The 18,544-nt window shown below is 41.2% G+C and overlaps 1 protein-coding gene across 9 annotated transcripts in view; it reads right to left on the bottom strand.

The window, feature by feature from the left end:
- pam (peptidylglycine alpha-amidating monooxygenase) overlaps nucleotides 1-18,544 on the bottom strand; it is an 88,590-nt gene that overhangs the window by 39,264 nt on the left and 30,782 nt on the right. For all 9 annotated transcript variants that reach the window (XR_012947819.1, XR_012947821.1, XR_012947820.1 and 6 more), the window contains 5 exons: nucleotides 14,798-14,878; nucleotides 14,634-14,710; nucleotides 11,169-11,272; nucleotides 6,207-6,400; nucleotides 5,892-5,951 (listed from right to left, as the gene is read on the bottom strand). Coding sequence is in view for 6 of the 9 variants with exons in the window: in XM_076079506.1 (XP_075935621.1) it covers nucleotides 5,892-5,951; nucleotides 6,207-6,400; nucleotides 11,169-11,272; nucleotides 14,634-14,710; nucleotides 14,798-14,878 (516 nt within the window). In the remaining 3 variants the exon portion in view is untranslated. The remainder of the gene's footprint in view (nucleotides 1-5,891; nucleotides 5,952-6,206; nucleotides 6,401-11,168; nucleotides 11,273-14,633; nucleotides 14,711-14,797; nucleotides 14,879-18,544) is intronic.

The raw sequence follows: 18,544 nt of genomic DNA, 5'->3' as shown, positions 1-18,544 counted from the left end.
TGATAGCCGTGTAAGGAATCAATGGGCACAATGTCAACGTCGATCTAGTCTAACTAGCATCTCACCAAGTTAGCCTGAGCGGGAACACTCTGCTCACTGTGAAGGGCGGCCCGACAGCGTAACTCTACACTCACGTTAGCACACCACTCTATTAGCTAGAGCGGTTGAGTGTGAGAGACTGTGAGGGCTTGAGATGGTGTAAATAGGAATGGGACAGCACTTTGCTGCAACATATCACGTTACCATGAAAACGACAAAAAATATGATGTACAATTGTTGGTATTTATTTTATAATTTGTACTCCCTGATTTGAATGTCTTCCAGGCTCTTTCCTCACAAGATGAGAGGTAATTTTATATAATCTATTTACTCGTTTTTGTCAAAATGGCTTCAATGACAAAATCAAATATTTGATGAATAAATAAATAAATATCTTCTGATGTCATGTTTATTTTTTGTTCCATCTTTAACCCTTAATGTTTCTGAGTAAATTTATTATGACAGGCTGAACACACGTGATCCATCCTCTTTGCTCTTTGTTTACCTTTTTTTTTTTTTCGTCTCCATGCGTCTACTGGTTACCCCGTGTTTAACGTCACATTGCAGTGATTTGTGGGTAATTCCCTTAGGCTAAGTCAGCATACCATGCTGACTTACGGAAAGGGTTCTTAAAGGGCTCAAAATGCGAGAGAGCCCTCAAACACTTGACGATTTGACAGTGGGACAGCCCTAAACCCTCACGGACTTCGCGGGAGCGCGCCTCAAAGTCCATGAGTCCGTAAGGGGGGACATTGGGATTTGGCCTCTGAATCTAAAATGCAGAAACTAGAGAAGCGCTATCTCAATTGAAGCTGAATGACACTACCGGTAACATTGGCGTGTATATATATTGCGACATCTTCGGGCAGTAGAAGCCACACTGTCAAAATGTCTTGCGAAATTTTCTAGTTTTGTAATTACTGTACATCTGTCTAATGCAAATTTAGGTTTTAACAGAAATTTAGGATGTTCTGGGAGATCATTTCAATTGATTGATTAATTGATTGATTTGAATTTCTAATAGTAATGGTATAAGTAATAATGAAATCAATAATAATAACAGCAGCAACAACAATTAGGGGATGAACTAATAAAACGGTTTTTTTTTTTACAAGTACTTGCCGATACAGAGTACCGATAGGAGTACTTAATAATACCAATAATGTTCAACCGAACATGGTGACATTTTAACATTCAACATCGTGTTTTCTTGGTACAAACAAAGCATACTTATTTGATAAACCGTGCTATCAGTTAAACGGATAAAAGAAATCACAAAAATAAGTTCCGTCACAGAGGATGGGAGCTTCATTTTTGAGCTCCTTGATGGTTTTGTTAAATAACCCCAGAAAACGTTGGTTTTGTAAATCCCAGTGAACTTTTTTTTTAGTAATGGAGAAAGGGCTTACTACAAGAAGAAGGCCAATCACAAATGTGATATAAAATGATCCCGAATTGAGCCAAGGTAGTCGAACCAGCTCTCCGGGCCTCATGACGAGGATAGCTCCGAAGCTAGCTTGAGAAGTAATTCAGAAGATACCTGGAGAGGGACGTGATGCTGCTTTGTCACAATGCTCCCAGATATACAAGGACTTCACTGTCCTTCAGTGTTCAAAAGTGCCAGGCAAAGGATTACCAAGGAAGAAGACAGTGATGATGATAGACGAGATGATGACGAGGATGCATCAGAGGCAGAGGCTAAGTCTGTGCAGGTCAACAGGGTACAACTATCTGACATCAAACAAAAACTGAAGTCTGGAGTCGCCGGAGGGAAGAATAGATGAAACTGAGACTGTGCATGAAGCAACATCAACGCTTATTAAGTGGCTGCGCCAACCTAATTTGGAAGCCAGGCTATAGACCAAAATAGTTGAGCATGGAGAGATAATTTAGGGATTCACAGAATACCCGAAGATAAAGAAGGCACCAACTTGGCTGGTTTTCTGGATAACTTGTTGAAAAGCGTGCTTGACCTTTCCCGTGACAAGGAGCTCAGAGTTGAGCGGACACACGACGAATGGCTCCAAAGCGCAACGGCATGAAGGCAGAGCCCCAATCTATATAGTGGTCAAGTTTGGGAGCTACTAGACGAAGTTAGAGGTGCTCCGGAGAGCATGGCAGAAAAAAAAAGGAGCAACGTTTGCTTCTACGCTGACCACGGCTTCCTCTCGAAGTGCTTAAGAAACGTTGTACCCCAATACCCTGATACCCCAAAGCCAAAAAGATGTTGAAAGAAAAACAAATAAAGTCTCAGACGCCATATCCCGCGAGGATGTAGCTCTGTGGCTCTGCGGTAGATCATCTCGTCTTCAATTAGAGTATCGGCGGTTCGATCGCGACACTTAACCCCATCTTTCTCCAGCTGTGCCATCAGTGTGTGAATGGGTGAATGACGTAGTGAAAAAGCGCTTTGAGTGGTCGAAAGACTAGAAAAGCGCGATACAAGTACAAGTCCATTTACCATTCTATGATGATGGAACCTGGCTATCCAAGGATACTGCAGAAGCAACGAGGGACATGGTTTCACAAGGGTTTTAAGTTATGGTGGTGAGGTCCTCAGACCTCAAAACAATTAAGACTTGATAAATAATTAAAAGACAGATAAAAGGGGAACAAAAAACGAATTTGGTGATAAAAATTAAGATAATAAGGAACAAAATAAATATATTATATCCACAAGAAAATTGAAAATAAGCTAATGTTTACAAAACAGTAATATAGTCTGGCCCAAAATCCAAAAAACTTCTGCCGAGAAACCTGCAAAAACAATAAGCTCTATATACTGAATTAGAGAACTGGTTTCTAAAAGTACTCATTATAAACAAGATGAAATACAAAGAACATTTAAAGAGTACAACAAGTATTATACACACCACCAATTGTTAAATTCCATAATTCTCTCAACCTGCCTGTTTTATCAGAGGAACAACAGCAGCTGTAACTGAGACAGAACTAAACATCTTCAGGCTTAAAGCAAATAAATCACCTGACCCAGGTGGCTTTCCATTAGAGTAGTATAAGGCATTTTGATTTGAATTAATACCAAGACTTCTTAGTAATATAACCTTAACAGATGCTAAAATGCCTCCATCTTGGAGCAAGGCAGTGATATAGGTTATCCACAAAGTGGAAAAAGACTAAATAGAATGTGGATCGTATAGGCCAATCTCTGTGTTGAAATTACTACAAATTAGACTCATTCATTCTTGCCAAAAGACTGGAAAAGTTTCTTCACAAGAAGAAGGCTGAACTGGGAACACGTTTTCAAGACCCCTGGTGGTAAAAAGCAAACAAAAAAACAACAAAGAAAAGTATTCCTCCTTTTGAGCCCGTCTTAATCTTATATAGTTTAAAGTGCTCCATAGAATACACCTAAGCATAGCTGAACTAACAAAACAGTCCACCTAGTTATGCCTATACAATGCTCTTGGTTGACTTAACTAATGTTTTTCCTTAAACTGGCAAAAATCAAGTTCTCTCTTGGAGGGTTGACTAAGAAATTTTACATTACATGGCAACCTTCTCCAACTTCTCTACTAAGATGGCGCTGCGGACGGCTGCCTCGGTGTGTTGGTGCTCATTGTTTTGTATTGTTTTTGTTGTAAATACTGTTTTCTGCTGCGATACCCGGAGCTCTTTCACCAGAGACGAGCTCATAAACATCAGGGGAACAACTCTAGCAGACTTACTTCCAACTTTTCTGTTAACAACCTTTGGACATTCTCGTCAAAGGTGCTCTCACCTTTGAGTTAAGAGCACCTTAACCAGTGAAGCGCCGCAGGTTGGGAAACGGGCCGGCGCGTTCGTGTGTCTCCGCACAGGTGGATTTCGCACACCGCTGCCGGGCATATTTCTCTCCAACGTCCGCTCACTGTGCAACAAACTGGACGGACTTCAGCTACTGGTGGGGAGAGACAGAGACTTTTCTTCTTCCTCCGTTTTGTGCTTCACTGAGACCTGGCTCTGTGGATCCATACCCGACTCCGCGTTCCAGCTGGCTGTCTTCCAGCTGTTCAGAGTGGACCAACGATGTGACAGTGATTCTACAGCACTGTTCTCCTGATCTGGAATCTTTCATCATAAACTGTAAACCCTTTTACCCCCCGTGAGTTTGCTTCATTCATACTGGTCGGTGTTTACATGCCGCCACAGGGTAACATGCAGGAGACACAGCGGACACTCGCCGAACAGATACTGTGTGTGGAGCGGACCAACCCGGACTCTTTAGTTATTGTCTTTGGTGACTTTAACAAAAGAAACCTCAGTCATGAACTCCCTAAATACAGTCCGTTCATTATATGCACAACTAGAGAGGAGAACATTCTAGATCACTGCAGCACGAGGGACCTAAGCGGGGCCTATCACGCCGTCCCTCGTGCTGCACTGGGACACTCTGACCGCCTACAGGTGGGAGACTGACCATCTGGTGACCTGGTGCGGTCTGAACAACTTGGAGCTCAACGCTCTAAAGACAGTGGAGATGGTTATGGATTTCAGGAAGAACGTAGCCCCACCTGCCCCCATCACCCTGTGTGACTCCCCCGTCGACGCTGTGGAGTCCTTCCGCTTCCTGGGCTCCACCATAACCATAACCCAGGACCTCAAGTGGGAGCTGAACATCAGCTTGTAGCTGACCCCTCTCACCCTGGACAAAAACTGTTCATGCACCTCCCATCTGGCAGGAGGCTGAGGTCCATCAGGACCTCACGCCACACGAACAGTTTCTTCCCATCCGCAGTCGGGCTCATTAACAAAGCCCGGGACCCCCACTGACTCTGTCATCCCCAGGACAATTTCCTACTGGTCACTCCCCTGCACATCCCTATGTTTCTTTATTTAACCACACTTGACACTTTTAACATTTCACTTACATTTCACTTGTTTATAGTCCTGTTATCTGTTTGTTGTGCACTTTATTTTATATTCTTTTATATTCTATTGTAAATCCGAATATGTTTCTATTTCTTGCACTGTGTTGATTGTTGTTGATTGTTTAATGTTATTGTTTATTGTTAAATGTTATACACCACCCACCATGACAAATTCCTTGTAGGTGCAAACTTCCTTGGCAATAAACGGTTCTGATTCTGATTCTGAAAAACCTGTCCTTTCGATCCCTAAATCCGAAGAAGGACCAAGGACAAGTTTGGTCAGATTGTCAGAGCAGATATGTGATGTATGCTGCTACAGCAGATATATTTCAGTATGAGCCTCATCGAAGTCTAAATAAACAACAAAGCAGATCGGCTGATTACCATTAATCATGCTTTTCAACCTAGTAAGCTCTCAAAATGTGAATTCACGGCAGTATAAATCAGACAAGTGTATAAACATATACATGTTCAAAAATGACCAGTTGATAACAACAGTGGCGTGTTAAGTGGGGTCGGGTGACAAAATATACTGTGAGACAATATGAATTGGGAGCTACTAATTTAGCTGGTTGTGCTAGCTGGGCTGGCAAACCGTAACCAGCTTCTTTCCTCAGGCTGTGAGACTCCTTATTTCATCATCCACCCTCTATATATAATAAAGTATTTTGTGTGTGTGTGTGTTTTTTTTATTTAGCAAAATCAGATCACATTTTTTGTCGTCCAACCCTGTACAATGACAATTAATAACATTGTTACTTGTAACCTCACTATTTGGGATGAGCAGATAAAGTCTTCCATAATTCCTCTTTAACTCAGATATTTGTATAAAAGTTAATTGAACGAGGCCTCCATTTGTCCGTTTTGCAACTGTCATTTGAGGTATAAATCAAGTTGCCCAAGTGGGATAGTAAAGTGACTGAACTGAACTGAGAATTCAGCCTGATTATCAGACTGGAATTTTTTTATCCTTGAACTTACCCTGATCCAGAACCTGCTCTGCTTTGTTTTCATCCAACATCAATTTGTTATCTTGATGGTCTTTGGAGGAAAAGTAAAGTTGAATTAGGCAGGTTCTTTTTGAACAATGTAAATGTTGTAAACTATTAAAAAAAAAAAAAAAAAAAGGCAAGGAGGCGTACATTGAGAAAAGTGACAATAGCAAGTGTGAACCTTACATAAGTATACATTCACTTCCTATCCAACAAAAAAAGCTAAAAATTCAACATTAAATGCTAAATTGAATAACAATGGATTAGCAGCATGCAACATGAACAATATTTGATGCCCTTGTACCTGTTGAGTGCCCCATATGCATCATAGAGTTCATATGACCTGGACTGACAGCGATGGGAATGTTGGCCTCAGCTGGAATGTGCTGGAACAGATCTTTGGCGCCGGACTCCATGCAGTTCATGTAGGGGATGGCATGTTTGCTGTCCATGTAGTACATTATATAGAAGTTGCACATTTCATCATCAGAGGTACCGCTGCAGACAAAACAGAAAAGTAACTGGCTCAAATACATCACTCATGGTACTATATGTAAAAATGGAGGAAAGCTGCAATGTCTGTATAATTAAGACCTGCTCAATATCATACTCTGACTGCTGCCCATCGATAGCTTTGCAGCCCAAAGGATAAATTCTCAATAGTCACTGACAATTGAGCACATTATCTTTAAACAGTTAAATGATGCTCAGTAAATCCTGATAATACATTTTTTCAAAGTAATATAAATTGAGGATAGAAATGATCAGCTACAAATTGTGAAATTTACTCAACAGCACCAAATGTACCAGCATTTCACTAAGTTCTTCACAAAAGGTAGGAGTTTCTGTAAATAATGATTAGTTGGAAATACCACAGAGGTATTGAAAAGATATCTCTGTGGCGTATCGTTATCAGGTTTTCACTCCGTCCCAGACGGTCAACGACGTTCGTCTCATTATTTAAGCATTGAGCCATACGTTAACAACTAAAAAGGAGGAGGAGTTCAAACCACGTTTCAAGCTACGTTTCAAGCTACGTCCACAGTTACAAAGGTAAGATCCAGACATGTAATGTTAGTACTGGTCAAAGCTAGCATTGCTGTTCACGTTATGTGTTTAATGATATGTGTCAACTTCTTTTACACCCGTTTTGTGATTGTTGTTATTTTGAATGAGTAAGATGAGATTAATATTGATTGGGCTACAATAGTAGCTTTTACACATCATTTTAGTGTATATGAACTGTATTATTATTTTTTTATTATTATTATATATTTTTAATATAGAGTGATTTGGTGCCATAGCGCCCTCTAATATGTGTAAGGCCTTAGTTGGATTATAGTTGCTCCGATATCCAAGTCGGCCAGATAGAATTTTGCGCATCTTTTATGTATGTTATGCAAACTTTTCGAACTCCTCCTAGAGAGTTTATAGAATTCTTTATAAATTTGGATGGTATAACGCTCCAGCTATTGTGACACTAAATTGCAAAAGGAATAGTTGATACCTCCAAGAATGATGGGTTAAGCTTACAATATGCAATTTTAGGCACTTTACAGGTACAGCGGGTAAAATAAGTATTGAACACGTCACGATTTTCCTCAGTAAATATATTTCTAAAGGTGCTATTGACATGAACCTTTCACCAGATGTCGGTAACAACCCAAGTAATCCACACATAGAAAGAAAACCAAACAAATTAGTTCAGAAATTAAGTTATGTGTAAAAAAAATGGAATGACACAGGGAAAAAGTATTGAACACGCGTACTGAAATGTATTTAATACTTCGTACAAACGCCTTTGTTGGTAATGACAGCTTCAAGACGCCTCCTGTATGGAGAAACTAGTCGCATGCATTGCTCAGGTGTGGTTTTGGGCCATTCTTCCACACAAACAGTCTTCAAATCTTGAAGATTCCGTGGGCCTCTTCTATGAACTCTGATCTTTAGTTCTTTCCATAGATTTTCTATTGTATTCAAGTCAGCTGATTGGCTGGGTCATTCTAGCAGCTTTATTTTATTTCTCTAAGAAATATTTTAACTGCTACTGTGTAAAGGGAATACTGCAGTTAAAAAGAACCTGATTTGTTTTAAGTGTTTGCAAACCAAATGTTATTGCACTTTTGTTCATATAGCAGTACTTTTAAAATAACAGTGCGCAATACACTACTTTTGAATTCATTATTGAATTTTGCGCATAACAATGCGATTAATCGCAAAACAATTATGCGATGAATCGCAATTAAAAATTGTAATCGTTGCCCAGCACTACATAGAAATGTACGAACTATTGTTTTAATTGACAACTTGACCGATAAAGTGCCCTTCAGAATCCGTGTCTGTTTCAAATTTGAATGAAATTCCTGACATAAACAAAAATCTGCTTTAATGTCGTACACTTTTCTTTTGCTGTGTATTGGTTTTGTCTATACGTTGCTGTCCGCCTGTCTATGAATTTTAATTCCGTTTCAATTTGAGATTTTGTTATTTTAGGCTGCCTTGAAACATCTGGCCGGGGACAGCAGATGGAAATGATCCTCTCTGGCTAACTCTGGCTCACTTACAGTGCAACTGTTGATTGGTGTGCATTGTCCCTGAACAATAAATAAATAAACAAATAAACAAACTTTCAGAGGTTATGCGCATGTGTTAGCGTTGTGTGACATTGTGTCTGTTTCTCCACTCCCCTTTTTATATAAATTGACTATTTTATCCAGTTTTAAGATCTTGGCTGTTTTAATTGATATGTTTTAAACTAGGAGTACGATGTCAGCCAACACGTACTAGACCTCTTAAGTTTAACGTTCCCCAGACCGGTTATCCTGCCAGGGCTACTACCTGCTTGTTTTTAGCTTTAAGCTTTGGAGTTAGCTAATGCTAAGGAGACCACAAATACAGAGTGTCGACAATTGGCAAACTGAAAACAGGACCCTCTGTGTAATCAGCTTTCACCTTTGCTAAAACCTGAACAATGCTGTGGGGTCCAGGTTGGTACCGCTTGGTCGATAAAATCATAGAGCTGGAAGGAAGAATATCTACACTCTAGAAGATCCAGGATGCCGAGAAGCTCATGGACACCATCATCTTCGGTCCAGCGCAAACCGACACAACCAGCGACCGTGTACATGATGCCTACGCTTCCAGTCCTGCTGCTGCAGCCCCTTCTCCGGTCACAGTCCATGAGGCTTCCTTGCTATGGCTCGGAGCTAAGCCTAAAGCTCTGGTCAGCGCCACTCCATCCCATCACGAGCCCTGGACCCTGGTCCAGCTCACACATCCCTCTCCTACCCCTCATAACTTCAATGTCCAGCTGGAGAATAAATATGACATTCTTGCCCTCCATGACTTCCCTCGTCTGGCTAGGGACTTCCAGCCTCCTACACCATCCCACCTGCCGCCTTACGGGACCCACAGCCCCGGGTCCTCCGAGATCCCTATGCCAGCCATTCCCGGGACCTTCTCTTGCACCAGGACTTGCCGCTCTATACCGCTCTTTACACCAGCACCGCGGCGAACTTCTGTCCCCAGTTCTCTCAGTCCTTCCCAGTCCACTCCGCCACCACTGGTTAAATCTTCGCCTCCTCCATCCACGTGTATCACGAGTGCAGTGTTATCTCCTCGTCCCTTCTTCTCCCCGACCGCACTGATAGTTGGGGATTCCATAATCAGGAACATCCATTTCTTCAACGCAGCCACACACCGTTTCCCCGGAGCAACGGCTCCCGACATCCTGTTGAAACTGCCACACCTGCTACACGCACTCTTGTCCACCATTCGCCGAACTTTTACACTTTTTAAACAGCCGTGGACTGTCCACTTTTATCAGTGGTCCAACTCCCACACTCGGCCGTGGATCACAGCGGATCCAGCGGTCCTCAGCCTCCACACTTGGTTACAGTCCGCTTGCAGGGCCCACAACATCTCTAACGTCATCTAAACAAGCTGGGTAGCCGCCTGCTAGTGGCTAATTTGCAGCATGCTGTACAATCCTGTCTGCGTGACTGACTATTTACTCGCCTCCACACACATACACACACACACACACACACACACACACACACACACACACACACACACACACACACACACACACACACACACACACACACACACACACACACACACACACACACACACACACACACACACACACACACTTAACAAAGCCATAAACAACAACAACAACATCTGCTACATCCCCCCCAGTGATGTTCATATCGGCTCCCAGCGCAAGTTCATCTACAACCCAACTTCTGTCTATTCCATCCCGTCTCTGTTCACTCAGCACCGGCGTACAACCACTCCTTCATTACATCATCATACCATACAGCACGTGAATCCAGCCAACCTCAGAACCCTCCCCAAATCCTCAAAACCAATCACAAAACACTCCATGAAACTTGCTCTGTTCAACACCTGGTCACTTTACAACAAAAGCCTAGCCTAGCCATCAGCCAGCTAGCCACCAGCCTGCCAGTGTCCAGCCTGTTCTCAGCCTGCCCAAGCCCCTAACCCGTTTCTGGGAACCCGCCTGGCCTTCGGAGGACCGACTCCCGCTCCACGTGTCTTGTCGGCGGTTTGGCCGACTCCGGCTCCAGTTCCCGCTGGACCACAGCGATCTCCGGTACCTGATCCTGCTGGGCCGCAGCCATCTCCGGTTCCTGATCCTGCAACGTTCCCCTATTTTCTGACCCCGCTGGGCCGCAGCGTTCCCTGGTTCCTGTCGCCTCTGGGCCGCAGCAACCCCTTGTTCACACTGCCGTCCAATCAAGAATTCCAGTGTCCAGAGAACCAGTCTCCAAAGCCCAGACCCCCAGTCTCCAGAGAGCCGCCCCCTAGAGAACACTGCCCCCCGGAGCGCTTCTGCCTGTCTGCCTTGCCCCCAGGCCATGGGTCTGGGGTTCCCTGCTTCGCCCCCGTCTATCTATCTGCATTTGGGTCCATCACTTGTTGTCTTTTTGCCGGACCGTGACAGTAGATAAAGTATTTACAAAGCTGTAACACTGCATGAACAATCAGACAGCAAGTGTAAAGATACACAAGGTGTTGCAGAGGAGACCAGACCATGACTGGAATAAAGACACAATTACTGTCTATGATAAGTTCTTGTAGGCTATATTTCAATACAAACACAGTCCAAAGGGGGGCCAACAAGAGCTCATCTATTATTCAAGTAGTCTGAACAGAACCTAGAATAAATAAATATGTAAGCTACAATCTGGTGTAAAAATGCATTAGGTACATTAAGTTAAACAACTGAACTCACCCAATATATGTTTTGAAGGTTCTGCCCTCCCCAGTGAACACACATCTGGCTGCAATTGTATCACCATACTTCACATTCACCTCCTCGTTAGCAGGATAGAAAGCCTGGAGAGAAAAGACATTCACTGCTGAGCAATGAGCAAACAGCACTCTACTAAAAACAAAAAACTGTTGTGATCGATGTCTTCTTGGTTGAACTCCGATTTCTTACTTAAAATATACATCAATAAAAATCGGTACCAATTCCATGCCAAAATTCTGAAAACGTGACTGTGCTTGTTTTTTCGCACTAACGGCGTCTAAAATCTGAAAGGACGAAGTAAACTCACTGTTGGACGCACCCTATTTTTCCCAGTGAGTTTCATTATGATGCTTTTGAACTTAATTCAGTAAAAAACTTTCTCAGGCAAAGGTAAATCATAACGTTGACATGTGTTCTAGATAGGGTGATCAAACCTGAATATTGTTTGAATGAGATGTTTTTCACAGCCATACAAAATAATAGAGGGGGAATTATGACCTGTTTAACTTCCTAACACTAGCGTTGTTTATACTTTTGTTGTTGTTGGTTTGATACCAATTGGGTATCAAGAATTGTGGAATTTTACTGGTATTGATATTGACTACTACATTTCTGGTATCGTGACATCCCTTCTATATATTATTAATTATTTAGATATTAGCCACCTATTTACATGTAGTATCAGCTAATCTTACCGTACATTGCTAGTGTGTTTTAATGTTGTAATGTTTAAAGCTCCAAAGAACTAGGCATTAGATGTAAAGGAGATTTGGGATGAGTACAGTGACTTAGAAAACTGTCATGTACACAAGACAGAGAGGACCAGTAAAAACTCCTTGGACTCGGAAGAGTAGAAGAACAGCTGTCATTACGCACAACTGTGAATATGTAGCTCCTATATCATTTATTCATCACATGCACATGTAAACCATCATTTCGGTCTTAGCCATCATTAATAAACGTCAGAAGGATGATCAATGATAAATTCATAGCCGACATATTTAAACAAACTTTACAATAATTCGGCTTCACTATTTAGTATAAAATGGAAAGATTATTGATACTATTTTAAATTTACAATCAGATATTTTAAAAGTGTGTATGTACATTTCCATTGCTGTATGTGTATATGTGAAACAGGTTTGCATTTTTGCACTGCAGTTTGCAGTGATGCATTTATTGATCAAGTTAGAAATAAAAAAGAAATAGTAACTCAACCAATGACTACAAGAATAATGAAAACTGATTGTGGCAGAACCATAGACTGTGTATAAGAAGTGGACGTAGTTGTCGTGACGTCAACCGTTGGTTTGTGGACTGCCGTTTTGAAGCCTAGAGTTTCGGCATTTTGACTGTCGCCATTTTGGGTTTTTGCAACTAGTCAACGGAAGTGACCATATTTGGAACGCGGAGGAATGATGTATACTGCTCTGGAAGGGGTAGTCGATCACAAGGTAGCCCGCCCTAAAGCATACCCTGCTCTATGGTCTATTTGACTCTAAATGGACCATAATGTACTAAATGAACATCATGCTGTTTTGAAGAAGACTTGAAACAAGTGATTTAGAAGATAAACTCTTGTTTACAATGTTTACTGAGGTAATAAATCAAGAGAGAAGTCGAGTCATTTTCTCATAGACTTCTATACAACCAGAGGAGTCGAGAGAATGTAAGTTTAAGGCATTCTAGCATTGGCTTCACTTTTCAGAACCGGAGGTTGCCAAACACCTAGGGGGATTTCTTATTCAGATATAAGTGCAGGGAACAACTCTGACAATGAGTCAATGAAGTGATGCAAGTTAACTTTTAGAGTTTAATAATAAATAGCTTATAAAAAATTTGCACAGGGCAAGTTAACGCGTTATAATTGCGTTAACGCATTAATTAATTAACGCCGACAATTATTTTATTGCGCGTTAACGCAGATTTTTTTATTATTGTTAAGCGGACATTTTTAACACAAGAACCGGCCGACCTGCCTGCAGCGAGCGGTGAACAGCTGTTTGTGTGGCGTCTCTTCCGTCTCTTCCTGTTTCCTTCACCTACATTCCCCTGGGTCCTAAGTCCCTCCATGTACAGCTTCTTATCACCCTCTATGTACCAACGTACATTTATAACAAATACCACACATATTACGGTAATCAGCGTTGCATATGTGTCTGACCACAATACCAAAAAAAGAAAAAAAGAAATTATTCATTTAAATTATTTTTTTAGAGTTTTTAAAGTGTTTTTGTTTGTAATATATATAATAAGCATCATTTAGTTATCGCTACTGAGACTTTAACAAACATAAAAACATGACGTAGATAGGTTTGCAGTTTTCAAGGTGTATATTTAAATTGCATCTCTTACACACATGAAGATAAAGTTGTGAACACCGGCTGAATATCTATGATCAGAATCATTATAACTGTGTTATAACTGCTGTTAAAAATAACCTGATGTGTTTAAAGTGTTTACAAACCAAATGTTATTGACCTTTTGTTCATATAGCAGTACCTTTAAAATAAAAGTGCACAATACACTACTTTTTAAATCATTATTGAACTTTGCGCATAACAATGAGATTAATCGCAAAAGAATCATGCGATTAATCGCGATCACAAATTTGAATCATTGCCCAGCACTATAAAAAAAAAAATATTTATTATGTAGAATGAAAAATAGAACTTTAATTTGGGATATTGTTTCTGCCTAAATAGATATTGCAACTGTTTACTGATTCATTCTTGTGCTACTCTTTTCTTTTAAACTTAGATGTACAACTGCTGCATTTAAGAATAAAATTGTCATGAGACTGACTACATTTTATCTTGACCTATTAAATATCAGTGTAAGTCTTCTCCATCCAACAGCGTGTCTACACAGGAAACTTTTCAGCTGTGATTTTCAGTTCTGTTCCGTCTCATCCTGACAAAACAGATACACAGATAAGCAGTACAGCTGTCTACACAGGCTGTGTACCGGCTTGTGCTATCCTGCATAACCGAAAGTGTATTTTTACTCTGCAAGTCTTCTTCTTTCTTCTATTTTACACAAGTAACTACAGTGATAGTGAAGTGGGTTGTGAGCGCTGAGAACTCTATGCCTGAACTCATCCTGTGTGGTCACGGACCGAGCAAGAAAGCTGCTGCTGATCTGCTAACGTGCTAGATTAAGGCATGGACTGGGTTTCTGTATAGGACATTCCTGGCAACAGCAAGCGGTGGGTTATATAAAACAGATGTGTCAATGGTTAAAAAAAGATTTATTTTTCTCCCTATTTTCCCCTTTATTAATAGTTAAGAAGGAAACAGACAGGAAACAAAAAGAGAACCCGGTATGACCCGGACCCCAACAGAGCCAAACCAGGGACATTCAGATTATATGGCATGCATGCACCTTTAACCCCCCGGGTACAAACATGTCAGTTTTTAATTGCCATTAGATGTAATAACGTACCTGTGGTAGCTGAGGGGACTGTCTCCCAATCAGGTTCCACTTCCCTTCTCGGATCCTGTAGCCACTGACCACTTTACCTGTGACAAAAACACTAATACAGGTTATCACTGGAACTGAATAAGATTACAGTGAAACGGACTGCTAAATGCTCTGGTATGACTCACCAAGGTGGTGTGTGTGGGTCCTGAAGGCAAACGGGTAGATGGGATATGAAGTGTAATCACAGGCGATGTCTGCATTTGTAACTAAAAAAAAGAAAATCATTTTTGTCAAGGCAGGCCCATTTGTGACATTGTCCTATTATTATGCATTCCATCAGCAACATTTGAATGTGGACGATACGACTCAGACAGTTTGGGCGGCAAGTGAGTTATACACATATTGGTGCTAAGGCTGTTAGGGCTGGGAAAATGACCAGTATCACTTTTTTGTTTTGTTTTTAGGGCGTAAGCACCCACTAGCAGTCGGTCGGCGAAGGCCCTAGTGAGTTTGTGCAGGTTTGTTACTATTACTATTATTAGGGCATGAGCAAAGACAAAGTCGGAACTGAAGACCTATTGAAAATCAAATGATTGAAATTCAAATTTGGTCAGTACAATCTAAAGACCTTGGCAATGAAAAGTTTTTAAAAGTTTGAGGTTTCATGGAACAGCGTTACCGTGGCGTGGTGGACATTTGACATGATTTGCCATTAACAATAAGCTGTTGTAATTTGACTATACTCGGTCAAATCTGACCAAAACTTGAGGATGTCTGCATGGCAATATTCACTCCTGGTTATAACGCCACCTATTGGCAACAGATAGTCCAAGCCCGAGTTCTTATGAATGCCAATACTGACTCATAGTCACAGTGCCACCTAGTGGCTACAGGAAGTCGGTGTTATGTGAATAACATCCATTTTACATGAGATTTAAACTACATGTTTTTAACTGATAAACAAAGTCTTTTCTCAACGCTTTTTATGCACCCTGGCATCATATTTAAATTCAAAGTACATGTCTTAATCATTTGAAAAATGAAATGTGCACCACAAACTCTGTTTACTTTACAGATTAATAAATTGTGATCTTAAAAATATTAGTCGTTGTTAGCCATTAGTGTTAAATTTGAATAGAAACAGACCATTTCACAACTGCCATCACATTTATTGAATTGGAAAAACAGTGATTAAATGTATTTATGTTAACAGTAGTACATTTTCTGAATTAGCAATATTTTCATTTTCTGCTACTTTCCACTTCTACTCTACATCTATATTTAACGTTTTACTGCACTATATTTATATAACAGCTTCAGGTACAGATTCAACTTATTAAATCAAAGTATAATCAACTAATAAAAGATTATGTATTGTTTTTTTAATTTGAGAAAATCCTTTAGACCTCGATGATGTTCCATTGTGAAGATTGTAAGTTCTAGTTGAACGGCAGTGTTGTGGCGGATCGGTGAATTTTGAACTTTTGCCATGAGTGAACAAACTCGACTACACTTAGGATACATCCACACTATTCCGTTTTTGTTTTAAAACTCAGCATCCTTTTCGAATTGATCTCCATCCAGAGTAAAACGCCTGAAAACGAATATCACGTGACTCTTCACGTACACTGGGCATGCGTGTGGGTGACGGTGTAAACAGGAAGTAGATTGTCATATTTTTTTTTAAACTAAGCAACCAGAGTAATAAAGTAGTCTTTAATAATGAAAGGTCGTGTTTGATACTTAAGATCTTCTCTAAAATCTTCCTCTATGAACTCAAACAGACACATTTCGTGGAAAGTTTTAGAAGTTTTATTTTTCAGACTTAACGTTAGTTACAACGCTGCGGGTCTGCTCTTTATCTCTCTCTCTCTCACACACATCAAATTTACTTTAAAAGCAACACTTACACATAAAGGTTTACTAGATTATGGGTCCATAAATGTGGTCAACACACGTCTCTCACTCGTTCCCTCGGTTTCATTGTGTCTGTTCTCACTCGTAGCTCTGCTGGTGGCTGAAGTCTCTGTCATACTGGAGAGCAATTACTGTTTTGTTCCTTTACATTTTATCTGTGGACTTCACAATAGATGTGCAGAACAAAATAAGCATTAATAAGAAAAGGAAAGTCCTCCGTTTTTGTGTCCATCACCCTCCCTAAAGCCGCTAACCGTGACTTCAGACGTCCGCTCCGTAGGTCTGATAACGCCGCTGGACACGCCGCTCGCTAATCGCTTCAATAACAGCTGCTTCCTCCACAGAAATGCAGACTTTAACTGAACAACAGCTGCTAGTAAAGACAACAAGGTCAACAACACCTGTAATCAGTTGTCCATGTTAAATTAACCTGGTAGTCGATCGGTGATCAATGTTGCCGTTTATGATTTTCGGGAAAGGGTCACGTGATAGGGATGTGACGAATCAGGGAAGGACACGTCATGACTGCTAAGAACCAATCAAGTAGTGAACGCGGGTGTGGGCGTCATCGTTTCTAAACTTGTCCGTTTTCGAGCGTCCACACGAAAACGCAACCCGGAGTTTTCAAACGTATCCGTCCTCGGGAGTGTTTTCAAACTCCTCCGTTTTCGGTGCTCGAAAACTCCGGCGTAGTGTGGACGCTCAGCGTAAACGTAGCAAAACATATGCGTTTAAAATGGGAACGAAGTAGTGTGGACATGGCCTTAGGCAGACTCGGCCTGAAGATATCTACAGGCCAATCTTGAATCATAGTCATAGCGGCAACTACCAGCAACAGAAAGTTACAGTCGCTATACTTTGGCTTGCTACTCTTAGCAGGTTAACCAGATCCACCTCACAATTTTGTAGTAGGTTGCTGAAGTTGCAACTGTGTAGCTTCATGTAAACGCACACACACCTCTCCAAAAATGAAAAAAAACTTTCTTATATGTTGAAATTTGCCTCTTTTCACTTTGCCATACAATTTTAGTACAGATCGAATGGTTGAAGATTCAAGATATATATGTTCAGGCTGGTTATACAAGTACAATTTTGTGAAATGCTTTCCAGGGGAGGCTCCATAAAAGACAGAAAATAAATAGTTCATATAAATAGACACATTAAATATAATAGAAAAATAAAAGAAGCAATAGAAATATCCATCAAAGAAAAAACAAAACAAACAATAAAGTGGTTGCTTTTGAACAGGGTTTGGATTAAATTGTGTGTGTTTGTATGTTATTTATTTTGTAGTTTCATGGCCTGGGGGTAAAAGCTGTTCCTCAGTCTGCTGGTGTGTGTTTTCGGGGTCCCGTACCTACTACCTGAGGGCAGCGGGGAGGGACAGGCTGTGTGGGTGTGTTATGCGGGTCCTTATGACCTGCAGGCTGGGAAGCTCAAATCCAGTTATGTGCTGGGTCGTGCGCACCACCCTGTCCAGCACCATTCGGTCCATGCAGCTGCAGCTGCAATACCAGGTGAGATGATGAAGCAACACTTCATGAAGCACTCTATAGTGACCCCTTAGAAGTCCCTGAGGATTTGGGGCCTCAGGCCAAATTTCTGTACGGCCTAGGACGGCATCTGGACGCTGTTGGGCCTTTGTTACAACAGTTGATGTGGCTAGCCCATGTCAGGTCCTTGTTACCCCCAGTTATTTAAGTTTGTCCACTATGTCCACTGCTGTGCTGTTGATGGTGATTGGGAGTTGAGTCTCCCCGCCTTTCCTGTCATTCACAATGACCTCCTTGGTTTGGCAACAATCGGGTAGAGGTGGTTGTACAGGCACCACTGTTGCAGGATGGTCACCTCCTTCCTGTAGGCTGTCTCGTCTCCGCGGGTGATCACACCCACAACAGCTGTGTCGTCAGCAAAATTCACAATGTTGTGTGAAGCCTGTGTCGTGGGTGTAGAGGGAATTCAGGAGGGAGCTGAGGACACAGCTCTGTAGCTGGCTACCGTTTTTTGTTTTGGAA

Source organism: Anarhichas minor, unplaced genomic scaffold (genome assembly GCF_050575085.1).
Source record: "Anarhichas minor isolate MPS153535 unplaced genomic scaffold, ASM5057508v1 ptg000073l, whole genome shotgun sequence".
Classification (NCBI taxonomy): domain Eukaryota; kingdom Metazoa; phylum Chordata; class Actinopteri; order Perciformes; family Anarhichadidae; genus Anarhichas; species Anarhichas minor.
Note: the sequence above shows the minus strand (reverse complement) of the source record. Positions and strands in the feature narration are given on the sequence as shown.